Source organism: Ovis aries, chromosome 7 (genome assembly GCF_016772045.2).
Source record: "Ovis aries strain OAR_USU_Benz2616 breed Rambouillet chromosome 7, ARS-UI_Ramb_v3.0, whole genome shotgun sequence".
In the NCBI taxonomy this organism is placed as follows: domain Eukaryota; kingdom Metazoa; phylum Chordata; class Mammalia; order Artiodactyla; family Bovidae; genus Ovis; species Ovis aries.
Window position 1 is genome coordinate 69,604,636 of NC_056060.1, and position 21,079 is coordinate 69,625,714.

General features: G+C 41.2%; 1 protein-coding gene across 5 annotated transcripts in view; it reads left to right on the plus strand.

Moving 5' to 3' along the window:
- The window catches only part of DAAM1 (dishevelled associated activator of morphogenesis 1), a 183,972-nt gene that overhangs the window by 74,647 nt on the left and 88,246 nt on the right, over positions 1-21,079 (plus strand). For all 5 annotated transcript variants that reach the window (XM_012181749.5, XM_012181748.5, XM_042252575.1 and 2 more), the window contains one exon: positions 2,964-3,182. In XM_012181749.5, coding sequence (XP_012037139.3) covers positions 2,964-3,182 — 219 coding nt within the window. The remainder of the gene's footprint in view (positions 1-2,963; positions 3,183-21,079) is intronic.

Below are 21,079 nucleotides of genomic sequence, written 5' to 3' on the forward strand. Positions count from 1 at the left end.
TTCTCCAGCAAGGTCACCTGCCCACAGCTCTGAACTATGAGAGTCATCAAGACCCAACCACATCTGCTCTCTCTACTTTTTTTTTTTTTTTTAAACGAAGGTAGAGTAGGGCAGGTGGGGCATTTAAGTATGACTTGAAATTGCTCATGGGGTAAATCCAGACTCTCAGCCTGGGCTGCAGCTTCTCCACACCAGCCCTCCTCTGCGCTCTCACTCCCTGTGGCTCCTCCCTGGACTCCATGCCTGTGTTGCCCACATCTTCCCAGCACAGATGTAGCTCTCCTCCTCTGCCCTTCCAGCTCACCAAGGGTCAATTCATAGTCCACCTTTTTTTTCCCCTTTCAACCCCATCTCTTTTTAAAAATTAAAAATCTACAGGAGTTACCTAGAGGAGAACATAGGCAAAACACTCTCAGACATAAATCACAGCAGGATCCTCTATGATCCACCTCCCAGAATGCTGGAAATAAAAGCAAAAATAAACAAATGGGATCTAATTAAAATTAAAAGCTTCTGCACAACAAAGGAAAATATAAGCAAGGTGAAAAGACAGCCTTCTGAATGGGAGAAAATAATAGCAAATGAAGCAACTGACAAACAACTCATCTCAAAAATATACAAGCAACTTCTGCAGCTCAACTCCAGAAAATAAACGACCCAATCAAAAATGGGCCAAAGAACTAAATAGACATTTCTCCAAAGAAGACATACGGATGGCTAACAAACACATGAAAAGATGCTCAACATCACTCATTATTAGAGAAATGCAAATCAAAACCACAATGAGGTACCACTTCACACCAGTCAGAATGGCTGCGATCCAAAAATCTGCAAGCAATAAATGCTGGAGAGGGTGTGGAGAAAAGGAACCCTCCTACACTGTTGGTGGGAATGCAAACTAGTACAGCCACTATGGAGAACAGTGTGGAGATTCCTTAAAAATTGCAAATAGAACTACCTTATGACCCAGCAATCCCACTTCAGAATTGAAAGAGACACATGTACCCCAATGTTCATCGCAGCACTGTTTATAATAGCCAGGACATGGAAACAACCTAGATGTCCATCAGCAGATGAATGGATAAGAAAGCTGTGGTACATATACACAATGGAGTATTACTCAGCCGTTAAAAGAATTCATTTGAATCAGTTCTGTTGAGATGGATGAAACTGGAGCCGATTATACAGAGTGAAGTAAGCCAGAAAGAAAAACACCAATACAGTATACTAACACATATATATGGAATTTAGGAAGATGGCAATGACGACCCTGTATACAAGACAGGGAAAGAGACACAGATGTGTATAACGGACTTTTGGACTCAGAGGGAGAGGGAGAGGGTGGGATGATTTGGGAGAATGGCATTCTAACATGTATACTATCATGTGAATTGAATCGCCAGTCTATGTCTGACGCAGGATGCAGCATGCTTGGGGCTGGTGAATGGGGATGACCCAGGGGGGTTCATGTTTGGGAATGCATGTAAGAATTAAAGATTTTAAAATTTAAAAAAAAATAAATAAATAAATAAAAATAAATGCAGGAAAAAAAAAATCTACAGGAGTTAAACATGAATATGCTCTCATCATAAATGTGTATATACACACACACACACACACATATATATATATATGTATATATATCTCACAGAAAGTATGTTTCCATTCTTGCTTATTCCCCATCCCTCTCATCTCTCAGAGTTAGGAAATTACTGTGTATTTTTCCAGGCCTTTGCTATGTATTTACATGTAAATTATTTAGGGTTTTGTGTAAGATCGTTTTAAAAAGACATTATGGGACGTGTTTTACACATTATTCTTTGAGTTGCTTTTTTTCACTTGACAATATAACTTGGAAATTTTTCTAGGATCATACACATAATTGTGACTTAAAAAAGACGGTGCAGTGATTAAAATTCTGCAGTGTTTTTATGGTAAAAATTCAAATTTGAAAGGATTTGAAGTGAAAAGTAGTTCTCCAATCCCCTCTTTTTATTTTGGAGGTTACTGCTGATAACGTTTCTTACATGTATTTATAAGTGCTTTAAAATATGCAGTCCTGTAGTATATAGTATACACATCACACAGCATCTTGAGCATTTTTTTTTTCCATACCTATGTGCACAGGTGCCTCGTTCTTTTTAGTGAGTGTGTTAGATTCTCTTATGTGAGTATGCTATTATTTAGTCAGCCATCTCTCATTCTATGAACTTATTTGATCTTTTCTGTTTGGAAATCTCTGACCCTCCTAGCTCATGTTAAGTCACTCCCCATTTGTTGTGAATTTATTCAACACAATAAACATTAACCAAGTGCCTTCTGTCTTCCTGGTGCTGCATGGAGCACTAGGGCCCCCAGCTTGCTTGATACAGAGTCCCTCCCTCCTGCTTTTAGTTATCCTGGCCTAACATGAAGACACACTGCTGAGGAACTTAGACTGTGACAAGAGTTAGAATAGATAGATGTGCCTTAGCATTTATAGTATTAATTCTACTTGAGGATGGTAAAGGAGAAATTGCAATCAAAGCCTAGAGGATGAGTAAGAAATCTTCTAGGTGGCGAGGAAGAGAAGGTCATTCCTGCAGGGGTTAACAATACCAGTATGGGTTGGCAAGAAAGAGTGGGTGATGTGCAAAGCGTGGTCAGGACCCAGTGTGATTGGAGCAAGTGCTGGGGCGTAGGGTGTCTGGGGTGGTACTCTTTGCTCAGCAGTGGGTCATAGGAAACATTCAACATATGACTAGAAGGACATGCGCTCCCTGCTCAGCTGGCCCACAGACCCTCTTGGGCTTGTCCTCTATGTCTTGCGGATGTTGTCTCCAGCTATCAGCTCCTTTTGACATTGCCTTCAGTACCTGGGGCACTTTGGCGAATTGGTCTGTCTTGAAATGTGTATATATATATATATATATATAAAAAATCCAGTTTTGTATTCTTAACTCTGTTATGTCCTCTTTTCACAGAGTTTAATCAGTCAAGAAATAAAACAGAATTCAGCTATGGCCCCAAGGAAGAGAGGTGGACGGGGGATTTCATTCATCTTCTGCTGTTTCCGAAACAATGATCACCCAGAAATCACATATCGGCTGCGAAATGATAGCAACTTTGCGCTTCAGACCATGGAGCCTGCATTACCCATGCCCCCTGTGGAGGAACTGGACGTCATGTTCAGTGAACTCGTGGTGAGTCTCAGACTTCATCCCAGGGATGGGGGGTGGTTGGGAGCCGGAGGAAGGGGAGAGGATGTGAACGGTTTGGTTAGACACAGTCTTGCCTTATCTTTGGTGAAAGGGCCCCCATCTGCACCCCTACGGTCAGCACTGAGTCTGTAGAGGAGAAAGAAAAGGGTAGCATCACTACCTCAGAGGGTTTGCTGGTGCTTAAATGGAGAGATTTAGATCTTTAATTCTTCAAATATGCAGCCCTACTGCATCCTGAGTTGCCCTTTCTAGTTCCTCCTGTCCCAGCCTGAGATGCTTGTGTGCACAAATATTTCCTTCATCTGACACCTCCTGGGATTCCCTCATGCTTCCTACCACTCCCAGTGTGTAGTATTAGTGTCTTAAAAAATTAGTCACAGTGTCTCTCATGTCCTTGATCCTTGGATGAAAGACATTATTACTTAAGTAGAGTATCATTATTTAGCCTAATGATAGGATTGCAGTAATAACTGTTGTGGGAAACTTTTTATAGATGCTATCATATTTTAAAATCCACTATACTGAAGTGAGAGACCTATCTATGTAGGGCCCACTCATCAAGAGATATAGGTGCTCTCTGCAACTTAGCTTCGCAAGCATCTGCAAAGTAGTGTTTCTTTCCAGTCTGCGTTTCAGAGGATATTATGGTATGGTCAAGGGCACTGGCATGGACATCAGGAAGACTTTGGTTCATATTACTTTATTATCTGTATCAGCAGGGAAAAAGCTTATGACTTTTCTGAGCCTATATTCTGGAAAGTGGAAGGGAAAAACACTTGCTAAGTTTGATATAATGTTTAAATGAGACTCACGCAAAGTGGAAATGGCCCAGTGCCTGCCCCTTCCTAGGTACTCAATGAATATTACATGAGACTCTATCCTTCTTTGATCTCATCTGACATTTTGTAATGGAGTTAGTTCCAATCAGACCATTTATATTGTTCAGCAGATACTAGGGACTGCTATCATTTTACGTGTTTTACATTGTAGGCTGTGTCACTGCCCTCCAGGGATAGTACCTGAACTCTTGCATCACTCCAGCTTTGATGAACCAAAATTCACCTATAAGCTTCTCTTATGAGATAAACCAAGAAGGGCGAGTGTTAATACTATGAAACTGATGTTGGAGTTCTGGCCTCCTGAGTGGATTAATGAGTTGATTACCAATGAAACTTGGTTGGGAAAAGAAAGAGGTGATGCCTGGCAGCATGTTTACAGTTGAGGATGTTGAATATTTTGCAGTGTTTCAGGAATCTCTACCCTCTCCCATTTCTACTGCATGCAGAACTCTGTTCTAGATGTTAGTGAGGAGGTTCAAAATGGAAAATTAGAACCTGCTCCCAAATTGCTGCCAGTTTCCATAGTTTAATTGAGAGGTTTAATGCACCAAGGCAAGAACCACACACACCTCTGCATAGGTTGTATGTGACTGTTGTGGGATATATGATGGATGAGGAGGGTGGTTAGCAAAGACCTCTTGGCAGAGGTGAGTGGTCAGGAGGGATTGAAAGTGAAAAGAGAAGTGGAAGGGTTCAGCGTTAATGGCTGTCTTGGTCATCTGCAGCTAGTTTATCCTCTGATAGCAAAACCTCAGTGGCCTCTCTATTATTGATGCTGCATGTCTGCTGTGGATCAGCTGTGGTCTGCACTGTGCCATCATCTACTCAAGATCAACGGCCAGGCCTGGTGGCAGAGGAAAGAGAGCCATGGTGAACTTCTCAGGCTCTAAGCTTATGCTTGGAAATGACACGTGTCACTTCAGCACGTGTTCCTTTGGCCTACACAGATCACATTACCCCTCCCGAATTCACAGGGGCAAGGACGTGTCATCCTTCTGTAGGGACTGGCACCACAAATCACATGGCCGAGCCTGAGGTCATTGGGATGGGTGGAGGGACACCGTCCTTTCCCAGGGTTGGGCAGTGAATCATGTATCATGATGGCTGTCATGAAAGGCAATAATGATGCATTGATGGGCTTGGCATTATTTCCCAGTTGAAGTATTTTAAAACCAAAGTCAACCAAAGGAGACAGATGTTGCTGATAGACAAAGGCCTCTTCAGTGGTAGAGAAGCTGGTGGAGAGCTAGTCCCCTCAGAGCACCCACCTCTGTGGTCCTTTCAATTATATTCTGTCAGCCTCCCCAAATGAGACCCAAGCCAGAGCCTGTGTGGTGGCAGCTCCATGTTCATCTTGAAGACAGCTCATTGTTCTGTATTCATAAGGGAGAAAATTCCACTCTCAGCCTTATTGATGTCTTTATTCTGTGTGAAAATTGCCTACAGCTGTTAGTTGTTAAAAAACCAATGCCAAACCAGAACTTTAAGCCAAAACCATTGGAAAACAAATTATCTTGAGGTTTGTATCTGTCCTGGCGAGTGATGGATGGATTTTTGTCTGCTCTTGACTTCAGGGACTTAGCCCACAAATCCATCCAACTGCCAAAGGTGTCCTAGGGCAAGGGAGGTGGGCTCAGAGCCATTGGGAACCTCTGCCCAGGGTTCTCTTGAGTAGTCGCAGGAGCAGTTCTGCCTATGCCCGTGCACAGAAGAGGATGGCCGCGTGGGGAGGCGGAGCATGCTGCAATGTAGGGTAACTTCCTTTGAGATGCTTTCTGCTGGAATTTGGGCTTATTTCCTTGCCTGTAAAATGCCGTAGATGGGGATAATGCCATCTTTCTGATGTGTTGGTACACACAGATTAAAGAAGACAACTTTTTTTTTAAAGACTGCTGCCTATTCATGGGTGCTTCATACCCCACATCCTAGTATAGCAAGAAGGATGGAAGATAATTCAGGTGTGTTCTGGGCACATCATCCCAGGCAAATATCCCAGGTTTTTCCTTTTTTTTTGAAAGCTGATCTGCCTGCTGTGAGCGCACCAGTGTTGGTCCTGACTTGCAGGCCATTCTGCCTGTATCTGATGGAAAGCATCGCATCAGAGCCTATCATTGTGAGCTAGTTTCGTTTGCATCTTCTGATGAGTCACTCATTTGATGTATTTAAAAGTGATACCAAATAGGTTGCTTTCAGAATTGCTTACAGCAACCTTATCATCTCATAAATAAAGCAAGCCTGGATGGGAGGTCGACCACGTGAATCTTTAAAGAATGTGGGCCCTGAGCAGTGCCTCATACCCTTAATAGTGTATAGTCGAGCTGCAAGAGCATTCCAATTTCAGGATGTAGTGGTTTCTGGAGGTCCCAGGCCCGTACTCTGTGCACACATTCCCCACCTCCCACCCCATTTTTAGTAACAGCTTTGTGGAGATAAAATTGACATACCATATATTGGTATGGGTTGGCCAAAAAGTTCATTTGGGTTTTTCCGTAAGATCTTAGAGAAAAACCTGAATGAACTTTTTGGCGAGCCCAGTAATTCACCTGTGTATAGTGTATAATTCACTGACTTTTGGTATATTCACAAAATGATGTCCCCGTCAGTACATTTTAGAACATTTTTCTCACCCCTAAAGCAACTCCTTTACCCATTAGTCATCACTTGTCACTTCTCCTCAACCGTACTATCCCCTGCTACTGCTAAGTCGCTTCAGTCGTATCCAACTCTGTGCGACCCCATAGACAGCAGCCCACCAGGCTCCCCCGTCCCTGGGATTCTCCAGGCAAGAACACTGGAGTGGGTTGCCATTTCCTTCTCCAGTGCATGAAAGTGAAAGTGAAGTCGTTTAGTCGTGTCCGACTCCTAGCGACCCCATAGACTGCTGCCCACCAGGCTCCTCCGTCCATGGGATTTTCCAGGCAAGAGTACTGGAGTGGAGTGCCATTGCCTTCTCCCCAGGGAGCCACTAATCTACTCTGTTTCTATGACTTTGCCTGTTCTGGTCATTTTCTGTAAATAGAATCATATACTGTGTGGTCCTTTGTGACTGGTTTCTTTCACTTAGCATAATCTTTTCAAGCTTTATCCAAGTTGTAACATGTATCAATGCTTCATTTCTTATTGTTGAACAATATTCTGTTTTATGGACATACCACATTTTGTTTATCCACTCATTGTTGATGAACAGTTGGGTTGTTGCCAGTCTTCAGCTTTTATGAGTATTACTGCTCTAAACTTTAATTTGCAAGTTTTTTTGATGTGGAAATATAGTTTCAGTTCTTGTAGGTGTATACCTGAGAGTGAGATTTCCGAGTCATGTATAACACTGTGTATAACTTTTGAGGAACTTCCAGGTTGCCTGCACTGCGCTATTTTGCATTTCCACCAGCAGTTATGAGAGTTCTCTACACCTTCACCAATTCTTGCTGTTTTCTACTCCCTTCCGATTGACCAGCTGCTTTTGAAGCTGTTCTGTTGCTCCTGGAGAGCTGAGGACAGGTAGCCTGGGAATGTGTGTGTGCATTTGCATGAACTGCCAAATAGAAATAGTCTTCCTGCCAACAATTTTTAAATGATTTGGGATATTTAAAAATAAAATATTGAGAATCAGTGCTGTCTCTGCTAACCATATATTTTATGCCTTTGAGATCAATCCTTTTTCCGTACTGCCCGCATTCCCCCCCGCCCACTTCTCCACTTCTGCTTCATCCTGTATCTCAGTCACAAATCAAGAATGTAACCAATCTGAGACTCAGCACTCTTCCCAGAAAATAAGATTCAGCTAAGTCTTGTCTTTTCAACAGGGTTTTTAGGTCTTAGATTATCCCCACCAGCATGTTTGAAGAGTGCTAGGGGGCATAGCACTGTACGCAGTCCTTGTCCATGTAACTTTTTCCGTCTTAGCATTAGCAGTGGAAGGTTTCCTTTGGGATAAACAGAAGAATGTGATATTAATTGACAGATTAATTTCTTTGGTGTGTGCGCACGTGTATGTTAATTGCCTGCTCTGTGCCAGGGCCTGAGGCCACTGGTCCTTCTTGACTTTGTGGGGCTGAAGGTCCAGCAGGGGAAACAGGCAACAGAAGACACTCTCTTATCCATTGTGACTGAGAGCTCTGAGAGGGGCTGCTCCAGCAGGACATTTCCTTGGGGAAGAATCTTTATTCCCCCTTTTTTCACAAGGTGAGAGTTAACTCACAGGTTCCATTTCCATCACCCTTGGCTTTCTTGCTGGGAAGTAACATTCTCGGCTTTCCTTCCAACCGTTCTTTGGAAAATTCATAGCTTCATCTCTCTCCCTTATTCGAATTCTCTGCAGCTCAACCTGCTTTCAGAAAGCACACATTCTGTCACCCTTGGTGCTATAAATTCATAGGATTGAACCCCCTTGGGGAGTTCTGAAATTGTCCAGTTATCTCCATGACTGGTGGCTATGTGTCTAACTCAGCATTGAAATCTCAGCAAGCCATGTCTGCAGATGAAAGTCGGGCTCTCCAACCCAGCTTTCAGGAGCAAAAAGGGAGGTGTTTTTTGATCTCCCATCTGCTTGAGCTCTTAACCTAACTGTTACTTAATTCCATTCTTGTTGGGGAACGAGGATGCTGCTTACTGACACCTACCCCCAAGCCTCACAGGTACCTAGCGTGGAAGGATCTTGGAAAGCATTCCTGGAGGAAGTGATATTTAATGTAAGACTTGAAAAGAAGGAATTATGCAGGCAACGAGGAGAGGAAAGTGTGTTACAGACAGTGAAAATAGCATGTAAAGGGCTATGAGGTGAGAGAGAAAATGTGGAAGACTCAAGAAATTGAAAGTTCAGCGTAGATGGTGTGTGAAATAAGAGCCTGGGTGGATTGGGGTTCTGAGAGCCAGGAAAAAGGGATGGAGAGAGATAGTGTGTTATTATATATTCTCAGATTCTTATTTGAACTAAAGGACAGTACCCCTGCTTTCTTACACGTTTTCTCAGTGAAATATGCTAAAGTACATCAAAACATTTTGCTATCTGGTTATATTTACAAAAATAACCCTTGTTCATTGCGGTCTCTGTGAGGTGTCAGTAAGTTTTAGCAAAATGTGTCATGCCTCCTTGGGTAGATTTTGAATATGTTTCCCTTTGAGTCCAACTGTTGAGGTGAGATGGCTTGTTTCAATGTATATCTCCTGAGGCTACTTGACTTGTGAAATGGAAAGAGAATTGACTATAGCCCCCTTCTGGTTTTCTGGTCAAATACGTGATTCCTGAATATACCAAGAGTCGATGGGCTGAGGGTATCCCACAGAATATTTCACAGCAGCGGTTATATTAGAAATGGCATCTCCTCGCAGATTCCCTCAGTTCTCTTGCCTTGTGAAACATCGGAATATACATCTGCTTTTCCTGGGTGAGGTTTTATTAGTAGGTGAGAAACCAGGTTTATGATAAGTCTGGTCATGATTTTCAAAGTATCCTTGGAATCGGTTAACTGACCAGAGGAAAACTTTCCTTTCTAAGAGAGTACATCACAGTGAATTTATAGATAGTTGGAAATAATAAGCAATATAGACCCAAGTTTTCCTAAGCCTGACATGTTACCAATTCTATTTATACTGTTTTCTATTAACCTGCCTTCTTTCAGATTCAATATTTAGTCTTCCATTTATTTGACCAATGTGTCTAATATTCTGAGATAATTTGTTATACAGTTCTATGTGCTTGTAGGTGAGTGCTCAGTCAAATCCGACTCTGCAACCCCATGAACTGTATAGCCCTCCAGGCTCCTCTGTCCACAGAATTTTTCAGGCTAGAATACTAGATTGGGTTGCCATTTCCTACTCTAGGGGATCTTTCCAACCCAGGGATTGAACCGTGTCTCTTGCATCCCCTGCATTGGCAGATGGATTCTTTACCACTAGAGCCATCTATCCTAACGCCTGTGCATTTCACCATTCTCAATAAAAATGGTGCAAGTGTTGCTCTCAGCTTAATACTCCACCACTTGGAGGTGGTGGAAATGTGAGGGGGTGTTTCTAGGTGCTGCAGTTACTGAATGGTGCTGCTGGTATTTGTGGCCCATCCCAAGTGGCAGTGTTCCCTCTCCCCATTGGGAGTTACTGGGTGATCCATTGTCAGGGTGAGGGTCTTCCTGTGTAACTCATTTCCAATCCCAACTCTATCCGTGGGTTGGGGGTGGGTGGTGTGGCAGTCTGACTTAAATAACTCTACTTTCAGTTTGTCAAAAGTCACTTTTTGGAATTCCCATTTTGGCATATTTATATTCTATCTTTAGATCTTTAGATAGAAAAGGTTATGTTGGATACAAGTGGAAAATTGTCTTTAGAAGACCAATATACAGTTGCTTTTTTTTTTAAGAACGGATTTCCAAAAGTGGATTTCCAAAAGTGCTATTAAAAAAGTTTAGTTGTGTAGCATCATTTAAGTGTTATGCCTTCCAGGAAATATAAAAAACATTTGAAAGAAACTAATTAAGAAATTCATTAATGATCACCATTTATATAATTGAAGATTGTCAACAAAAGTTAATACCTCAGTGGGGAAGATAGTGTTGGTGGATAATGAGAAGATTTGTATGCTCATAAATATAATCACTTACTATAGGTCAGTTTTATTGTTATTAGGTCTTGAGAACACTCTCAGCATTAGTAACCAGCACAGACTTTGAGAAATGAAGATAGTAAGATTTAGTTACTAAAGAGTTACTGAGAGGATTTAGTTGACATATCAGAATTAGATGAATTCACAGTTGAGGCAAACTGTGCCAGATGAATTCCCTTGGGAACATACATCAGTAAACTCTTCATTTTTCATTATGTTCTGAAGTCACTTTGGTATGAAAAGAGCTACAGGAATCCAAGTTAGTCTTACGATATACCAGTGTACAGATTTTGTTCTTTTTGTTGTTGTTCAGTTGCTCAGTCATGTCCAACTCTTTATGACCCCATGGACTGCAGCACACCAGGCTTCCCTGTCCTTCACTATCTCCCGGAGTTTGCTTAAACTCATTTCTATTGAGTTGATGGTGCCATCCAACCATCTTATCCTCTGTTGCCCGCTTCTCCTGCCTTCAGTCTTTCCCAGCATCAGTCTTTTCCAGTGAGTCAGTTCCTCGCATGAGGTGGCCAAAGTATTGGAGCTTCAACTTCAGCATCAGTCCTTCCAATGAATATTCAGGACTGATTTCCTTCAGGATTGACTGGTTGGATCTCCTTGCAGTCCAAGGGACTCTCAAGAGTCTTCTCCAACACCACAGTTCAAAAGCATCAATTCTTTAGTGCTCAGCTTTCTTTATGGTCCAACTCCGTACATGACTACTGGGAAAACCATAGCTTTGACTATATGGACCTTTGTTGGCAAAGTACTGTCTCTGCTTTTTAGGTTGGTCATAACTTTTCTTCCAAGAAGCAAGTGTCTTTTAATTTCACGGATGACGTCACCATCTGCAGTGATTTTGGAGTCCAAAAAGTAAAGTCTCTCGTTGTTTCCATTGTTCCCCCGTCTATTTGCCATGAAGTGATGGGACCAGATGCCATGATCTTAGTTTTTTTAATGTTGAGATTTAAGCCAGTTTGGGAAGTCATCTGTTGTTTCTTAACTGGAGTGTAAACTTTATACGTTAATTGGAGTCCCCAACTTTTTTGGCACCAGGGACCAATCTCAGGGAAGACAATTTTTCCACAGATTGGGTTGGGGGGTGGAGGGTGGGATGGTTTTGGGATGATTCAAGTACATTACATATATTGTGCACTTCATTATTATTGCATGAGCTCTACTTCAGATCATCAGACATTAGATCCTGGAGATTGGGGATCTCCGGTGTAAAGGATTGCTTGGTAATTAAGCAGAGGAACTCAGACTGCACAAAGACTTCAAAGATATATCTAGAATAGTCTTAAAGTGTTCAGTTGTCTGAAAGCCAAAAATCATAGTCTAATGAAGGAATTGATATCAAAATTGTTCAATTGCCATGAGTTTAAAAATTCTTTTCAATTGACCAACTTATAAAACTCAAAAAAGAAAATTCTGTTCATGTAAAGGACATGGTTAATTGACAGAAGAAAAAAAATATTGAGTAGATATTCCCTTGATACTGTGGTATTTTTGAAGAAATTAACTTGATGAGTTCATAAAGAAATGTTGGAACAGTATGATAATGTGCAGTATATCACAAAAGGAAGTGGGAATGTAGATATGGGCCTAAATGGGTTCAGTGTTAAAATTGCTGTGGGATAGATGTGAACTATTGCCAGTATATAGTCAGTTTAAAGATGAGCAAAAAATGATCCTAAATCTAGAACTTGATAAACAAATTATTTAGGGCCTGAGAAGAACTGATGGTTTGTGATCCAAGGGATGTTGATATAGGGGGTTTTGCTTGCTTATATATGCTGTGTTTTTGAATTGAACTTTGCAATACATCCAGAAATCTAGTGGGATTGGCAGTAGATCTTCATTTCAATGGACGGTATACATTTCTTTGAGGTCCTGTCTGCTTAGAGATAGTGAGATGGTCAAGATGGTCTTCAAAGTTTTCGTCTCGTCTTCTGATTCACTAAAAAATACAGAAAAGCTTAAGATAAAACCGTAAACCATTTTATTCCTTCTAGTCCTAAATGTATATTTTATCTCATCAAGACCATTCCAAATGTCCTTTTATTCAAGTTGTTAAATTTACATTTTTTACTCCATGTTCAGTTCAGTTCAGTTCAGTCGCTCAGTCGTGACTGACTCTTTGCGACCCCATGAATTGCAGCACCCCAGGCCTCCCTGTCCATTACCAACTCCCAGAGTTCACTCAGACTCACGTCCATTGAGTAAGTGATGCCATCCAGCCATCTCATCTTCTGTCGTCCCCTTCTCCTCCTGCCCCCAATCTCTTCCAGCATCAGAGTCTTTTCCAGTGAGTCAACTCTTCACATCAGGTGGCCAAAGTACTGGAGTTTCAGCTTTAGCATCATTCCTTCCAAAGAAATCCCAGGACTGATCTCCTTCAGAATGGACTGGTTGGATCTCCTTGCAGACCAAGGGACTCTCAAGAGTCTTCTCCAACACCACAGTTCAAAAGCATCAATTCTTCAGCGCTCAGCCTTCTTCACAGTCCGACTCTCACATCCATACATGACTACTAGAAAAACCATAGCCTTGACTAGACAGACCTTAGTCGACAAAGTAATGTCTCTGCTTTTGAATATGTTATCTAGGTTGATCATAACTTTTCTTGCAAGGAGTAAGCATCTTTTAATTTCATGGCTGCAGTCACCATCTGCAGTGATTTTGGAGGTACTTTGTTATCGATCCATTTATTTCTGGGTGTTTCTTAATTTAGAGCAGGGACTGAAATGGGGATGGGGGCTCAGGGAGAGATGGAGGAAAAAATCATGAAAACTTTATTTTATTTTAATACAAATTCTGCAAAACCATCTCTGAACTAATAATGTTATTGAGAAAATGGTTATGAGTCCCCTTGGCCTTGATGATTTTCATTACCCTGAGTCCTAAAGAGATGTTGAGAGGTATGTATCTACTTAGCTTTTGGCTTCAATTTAAAATCTGATTATTTAACTTAATCCTCAGACTGCCATGTGCGAATTACACAGTCAGCAAATTGCACTACTTGCCAACTCTTTACATGTCCCCATTCAGACCAGTATAGGTTTTAAAGACAGAGAGGATAATTTGATCTCCATAAGTGGTATGGTTTAGGTAAGCTTTCAAGTGCAATTTTGAAAATGTGTTTCAGTAATGGCTAGAACAATCTGGTAGTTTGTACAAATAAATGTACTCAAGTATATATATTGATGCACTGGGAGTCATTTAAATACCATTTGCTCTTTTAAAACATATGTCACACAGCCTGCGGGAGGTGAATGCCCAATACATGGATCATGAATTGCAATTCTAAACTGTCCTTAACTCTTTTTATCTGCTAGGCTTGAAGTCCCTGCCCCCCCACCCTTTTCCACATGCAGTTCCTCTGGAATTTCAAAGTGTTTCTTGATTTGTGTTGTAGGAGCTCAGTACCAGTTACATCTTTTAGTTAGGATTTTCTGGCTCATGGACGAAGGGAGTAAAAAAAAATATATATGTATATATACATATATATATATATAACATATATTTTAAAAAACCAAATTCCTAAAAAAGTTGGAATTTTCCACCTCTTGTCTAGTGTTAAATAAATCCACTGGAAACATCCTACAGCTGCTAGCTGTTTGTTTCATTATACAATGTAATATTTAAGAACTAAACTGAACCAAATGAAGGTCACTTAGAATATATACTTGCATTGTTTTCAGGAAAGATGGACATTTCTTAGGTATAGAAGAAAAAAGCAAGTCCTTTGCCATCTTTTAAACAATCAGTTTAGTTTATTCACCTATGGACACTCATGTTAAATCCACTGTGAGCATGCACCTTTACAACGTCAGAGAGCAGAAGGGCACAGGCATCGAATCTGGCATTTTCACTGAAGATCCCCAGGGCCTTGAGCAGTGCCTGGTCCTGGGTCCATGGTCAGTAAATGCTTGTGGCCTGGATGAATAATTCACTAGTGAAGGTTTATACATGATATGCTCAGGAAGATTTGCATGTATATGTACATGCATGAATTAATGATGGCTGGATCATCCAACAGTTGGATTCCTATTCTGAATTATTCTTGAAGTAGTCGTGATAGGTTTGGGCTGGTTCCTGTACCCTTCCTGCATCCATGTCCACCTTTTGTCAGTCTCTCTACTCTTCTTCATTTTGATGTCAGTTACCATGGGAGCACTAAGGGTAGCAGGTTAAAAGGGTGAGGGGGGTGGTGTTGTTATTCAGTCGTGTCTGACTCTTTGTGACCCCATGAACTGCAGCACTCCAGGCCTCCCTGTCCTTCGCTATCTTGCTGAGTTTGCTCAAACTCATGTCCATTGAGTCAGTGATGCCTTCCAACCATCTCATCCTCTGTCATCCCCTTCTCCTCCTGCCCTCAATCTTTCCCAGCATCAGGGTCTTTTCCAGTGAGTCGGTTCTTCGCATCAGGTGGCCAAAGTATTGGAGCTTCAGCATTCAGGTCTAAGAAATATTTTCCGTCCTCGGCAGTCTCTCCACCCTATATTACACGGTAGAATAAGTAAATAGCTGCAGTGTGGGAGGAGACTCATTGTGCTAGATATCTTTTGACCCAGCTAAAACTTAGAAGTGCCAGCTGAGCTGCTTAGCAAGTCTAAGCAGGTGGGGAGAGGCTTGGGGGAGAGCAGTGCTGGTGTCACTGTGGAAGAGGGATGCGTGTGTAACTTGGCTTCACACTTGCCCACAGGACCTTTCTTATCTCTTACTCCACAAGCTGACTCTGTGTCTCAGGAGACAAAGTCCCTCCATTCAATCAGGAAAACACTGCTTAGAAATCCTCTCAATTAAGCCTTGTCAACAGAAGTTGTCCTAGATTATAAATATAAAAACTGGAAATGTGGGTGGCTGGATTACTGTTGGGAGTTGATTTCAGCATATATTTCGAACAGGATGGTTTCCTTTAGGTTATTGGAAAACTTGCTGGTGATGCAGACTAATTAAAAGTTAGTTAGTCTCATGAGTTTCTAGTCGAAATAACACCAAGAAGCCAAGTAAGAAGCCTATAGGTTTCGCAGCAGACTTTTTTCTAGCAAACTGGCTATAGTTTGCATTGCCTGCTATTCAGAGTAGGAAAGGAAATAGTGTGAAACAATTAACCGTGGGTAGTAAGAAACTAAAAATTATTTCTATTAGTCAGCCTTTGCTTGTGGGGTTTCTCAGTTATTATTTTTATATGTCGAATGAAAACACATCTGTCAGACACAGAGAACATTATTGTGTAGGTGGTGGTGAGTCATATTGTGGTATTTTGTATAATGACTAAGAACGTTGGCAGAAATCTTACAGGCTGAAAACCTTTAAGGCTTGTTCTCCATGTGTACACATCTCTTCGGGGACTTAACACTCGCTGTTGTTTTCCATTTATGTCTGTCTTGACTGGTTAGGGACGGGTAATAATTCACTGAACACTCCTCTATTTAAACCAACAAAGGGCTTATCTAACTTTCAGGTTTCCAACCACCCCTATGAAAATAAAATACTGTTCTCAAGGTCATGGTGGTTAAATTTTAAGAGCTGTGTTGGCATTTCATGACTCGTGGATGTGGTGGCTGTTTGCTGTGGGAAGGATGGATGTTCATAAATTTAATGAATTATTGCAGCTGAAAGGTACATGTTCCCCATACATTTATAGAAGTCTAATTTTGCTGCTGTTAAAGTGCCACCCTTCAGTCCTCTGTCTGCTTTGTCTGGCCCTTTCTGCTTTGTGTGGTTCTTAGCACTGTGTCATGTGACTTAAGGCCTGACCATTTGTCCCTCCAAGAGGGTTTATCTTGTATATGGTAGTGTTGAGTTGTGGGGTGGGAGATGAGGTTAGACGTGGGAGATGATGGTGGATGAGGGAGAGGGCTAAACCCAGAGAAGGCACCACTGCTGTTGGGTTTATGTGAGGTGAACCGGGGGCTTGCTGCCTCCTGGACATGTGGGAGACTTTTGGTGGGTGGGATCAGGATGGGTAACTTGGGCCTATTTACTATGGGTAAATACCTGGTGTTTTTAATTTGAAGAAGAAAAGTTACCCTTGTGTGAATAATATAATGTTAAAAAATACTGTGAGCTCTGTGCATTGAGTCAAATGGATGATTACCTTGTCAAGGACCATTTAAAAACCAAAGCCAAACAACCCCCAAACAGAAAGATACACAGAACATGGGTTGATAGGCAGGGTAACCCCAAGGACCTGTCTGTCTTCGCTCTCCCGCTCTTCGTGTTTTTTTCATCTCTGTTTCCCCCAGCATTCAACATGTGTCTTCCTACTTCTGTGTGATAAAGAGTTAGCTTAACTCATTAGAAATAGAAATCCTGAATTCCTTCATTAGAGATTTCTCTTGTTAGCTGAAAACTCACTTGTTGTTGGCTCACTGAAATCTATTGACTTGGTAGATGTTCAAAAAATAGGTCCTTTAAATATCGCATTGAAGGTATTATAAATAATTCCATATTTTAGCCTCACTCACATCTCTGAAAAGAGCTTTTCAACTCATTCAAAACCCTTATTGTATATTATTTCAAAATTCCTTTCTTTGCTTTATCTAGTGAATCAATCCATTTCCTTAGATTTATTTGCGCTGTGCCAATTGTTTTCTGATTTATATAGATTTCTCTATAGAGTTGCCTGCTTACTCTAGAGTGTAGTACTGGTGGGGTTTCTTTGTGCAGAATCTTTCCAAGTGGAGTTTATAACATGCTTTGTGAGAGATGAAGCCAGAATTTTAGTTCCCACAGCTGGACCTCCTTCAGCGCTCTTTTCTTCTTAATTAAAAAATGTCTAATTATTATGTTTTCTCCAAGATAATAAAAAATATAGGAAATAAGTGTTTTATAAAGATATGAAAAGCATAATTGGTATCTTCCCACAGAAGAAAAGCCTTTGTTGGTTTCCATTTTTAAGAACTTGCACTTTCTGTGGAGAAAAATGATGCTTGGTGCAGATGTTTCTTTCTTTACCATTTGCTAAATCATTTTCCTTTAACTTTTAAAGCCCTATCCAAGAAAGAATGATATGGAAAAAAAAAAAATTCTTCGGCCAATGAAGGGAGCTAGGCCATCTCAATCTAAGGTATAGTAACAGGAACTAAATGTATTCTGTTTATCTTTGGATTAATTGCCAGCCCTCAAAACAATATCTAACATAGCCAGACTGCAAAAACTGGGGGTGGGGGAAGTAAGGTGAGAGGTTAGAAGGTGATCTAGAAGCAACCAGGAGGCTTCTGGGGGTTGTGCTAAATACATTTGTTTGTTAATCTTAGTGAAAAAGATTGAGGGCAAGAGGAAATGAAAAAGGGGGGCGACAAAGGATGAGATGGTTGGATGGCATCACTGACTCAATGGACTTGAGTTTGAGCAAACTCTGGGAGATCATGAAGGGGGGGAAGTCTGGAGTGCCGTAGTCCATGGGGTCACAAATGGTTGGATAGGACTTAGCAATTGAAGAAGTGAAAAACTTGACTGTTAACCCACAGAAGGCCAGTACTCTTCCCTAGATCACTACTCAGGAGAAACAAAAAACACTGAAAAGTTTCTTCAGGACTTGAATTGTTATATTAACCTATCACCTAATTTAATCTTAAGGGACATTGGGGGAAACATTGCCCATCCTCTTGGTCTAAATGGAATGCATACTATTGGGAGTCTACATAATTTTCAAGGGAAGGACAAGAATGTTTCATGGAAGTGCTCATGGTTTCAAACAGAAATTGTATCTAAAGTTGTAACATTTCTCAGACTGAACCACTTACTCTAAATGGAGGCTCACTTTTTCCCTTTCCCACCTCTTCATACATTTTCCCCCAATGTTTCTTTTCTAAATAGATTCCTTGTTTTAGTTCACTGTTCAACCAGAAGGATCTTTCCTTACTGTGTGCACACAGTACATACCCTATTTTCTCTATTCTGAAATTTTTTGTTTTCCTGGGGCTCCATCAACCAGGCTTGATTTAAAAAAAAAAAAAACTTTATTGAGATATAACTTACATGCTGTAGAATTGACCCCTTGTAAGTGTAAAGTTCAATGCATTTTAGTAAATTTATAGTTTTGCAGTCATCACCACAATCCAGCTCTAGAATAATTCCATCACCTTATCTCCTCTTGGGTCCATTTGCAGTTAATCTCTGTTGCTACCTCTAGCCCCAAGCAACCACTGATCTGCTTTCTGCTTCTATAGATTGACTTTTTTTTTTCTTTAAAAATTCATGTAAAGAGACACTATCTGAGATGCTGTGATCCTAATTGTTTTGTTTTCCATGATTGCCTCTTTCAGTATTTGAATTATCAAAGTGAAAAATCTTTTATAATATTACTTTGAAGTAATTTTATAGCTTTGAAGAAACTAATGTATGAGATGATTTCAAATTAGTTTATACTCTGTTCTTTTTCCTCCTTTCGTCAATTGTGCTTTCATTCCCCAGCTTGCCCAGCAGTGTATCTAAATGAGTGCAGGTAGCTGAAAAAGACAGTTGCCAAAAGCAGCCCATGCATTTTGTAACCAAAGAACGACCTCAGGAGTAGTGTCTGTGGAATAGGGTATAGATTCAAACATAGGAGGTAAAGCTAAAGCTAGCAGCTTCCATAAGAAACCATAGAGTTTTGTTTCATTTTGTTTTGTTTTATCTGCAGCTTGCAAAAATTTCTTACAGAAAATAAAAAAACACTAACTTTAATAAAAGAAAAAATATTACGAAGTTATATTTCATAAAAAACACTTAGTGATCAAAATAGACTTAACAAAATGAAAAGGCACAGGTGAAGCAAAATACTAGCAGTACATACCTCTGCCAAAGGACATGTTTTGCAACAGTAAGACACAATTCATAAGTGGGCAAAAGATTTGAATAGATATCTCAAAAAAGAATATGTGTGAATGTCATGTGAACTTGTGAAAAGGCATACTCAGCATCAGATGTCATCAGGAAAATGCAAATTACAACTGCATTGAGGTACCACTTCACATAAGCTGTGCTGTCACTTCAGTGGCATCTGACTCTATGTGACCCCATGGACTATAGCCCACCAGGCTCCTCTGTCCATGGGATTCTCCAGGCAAGAATACTGGAGTGAGTAACCATTCCCTTCTTCAGGGGATCTTCCTGACTCAGGAATCTAACCTGCATCTCTTATGTCTCCTGCGTTTGCAAGCAGGTTCTTTACCACTTGCACTACCTGGAGAGCCCTGCTGCTGCTGCTGCTGCTAAGTCACTTCAGTCGTGTCCAACTCTGTGCGACCCCATAGACAGCAGCCCACCAGGCTCCCCCATCCCTGGGATTCTCCAGGCAAGAATACTGGAGTGCATTGCCATTTCCTTCTCCAATGCATGAAAGTGAAAAGTGAAAGTGAAGTTGCTCAGTCGTGTCCGACTCTTAGCAGTCCCATGGGCTGCAGCCCACCAGGCTCCTCCGTCCATGGGATTTTCCAGGCAAGAGTACTGGAGTGGGGTGCCATTGCCTTCTCCGTGGAAAGCCCTAGGATGACTAAAATTTTAAAGATATAGTACCAAATGTTTGTGAGGGTGTAGAGTAACCAAAACTGCTATATGTTGCTGGTGGGAGAGTAAAATGGTACAACCAGTTTCTGAAGCTTTAAGTGCAAAAAACTTCAACATATACCTTTGCCAAAACACGAAAATTGCTTACTTAAGACTGTACCCTTACTCTGCGTACGTGCCTGCTAAGTCGCTTCTGGCTCTTTGCGACCCTATGGACTGTAGCACACCAGGCTACAGTCTCTTAGGTCTCCTGCAGTGGCAGGCGAGCTCTTTACCATTAGTGCCACTATCTTATGCAAAAAAAAAAAAAAAGGGAGGATGAGTTTGAATTATTGAAATGCATTGATCTTCGCTATGTCCCATAATAACCCCTCTCCCTCTTTTTCAGATACCTCACCACTAAGGTGAGGACCTTAGTTTTTTCTTCAGTCCAACTATATATCAGATATTGTTTTGGATCCTGGCAACTAATGCAGAGATAAATAGAGCAAATTTCATTCCTGCATCTGGAGATGAGTCTAGGAAGGGAGTCAGACATGCCAATGTGATTGTGATTAATGCAAGTGTGATAACTGTGGCAATGTGATTAATGCCAAAAGGTTAGGAGAGCAGAGAAGGGTACTCCCACCCCCCAGGGTAAGTCAGGTAGGCTGCCTGGGGGACAACTGATCCCTTGTAAAAGCTTAGATACCTTGTAAAAGCCAGAATACTGGAGTAGGTAACCTTTCCCTTCTCTAGGGGATCTACCCAATCCAGGGATCGAACCCAGGTCTCCCACATTGCAGGCGGATTCTTTACCAGCTGAGCCACAAGGGAAGCTCAAGAATACTGTAGGGCAGCCTTTCGCTTCTCCAGAGGATCTTCCGACCCAGGAATCTAGCTGGGGTCTCCTGCATTGCAGGCGGATTCTTTACCAACTGAGCTATCAGGGAAGCCCCCAAAGCTTAGGT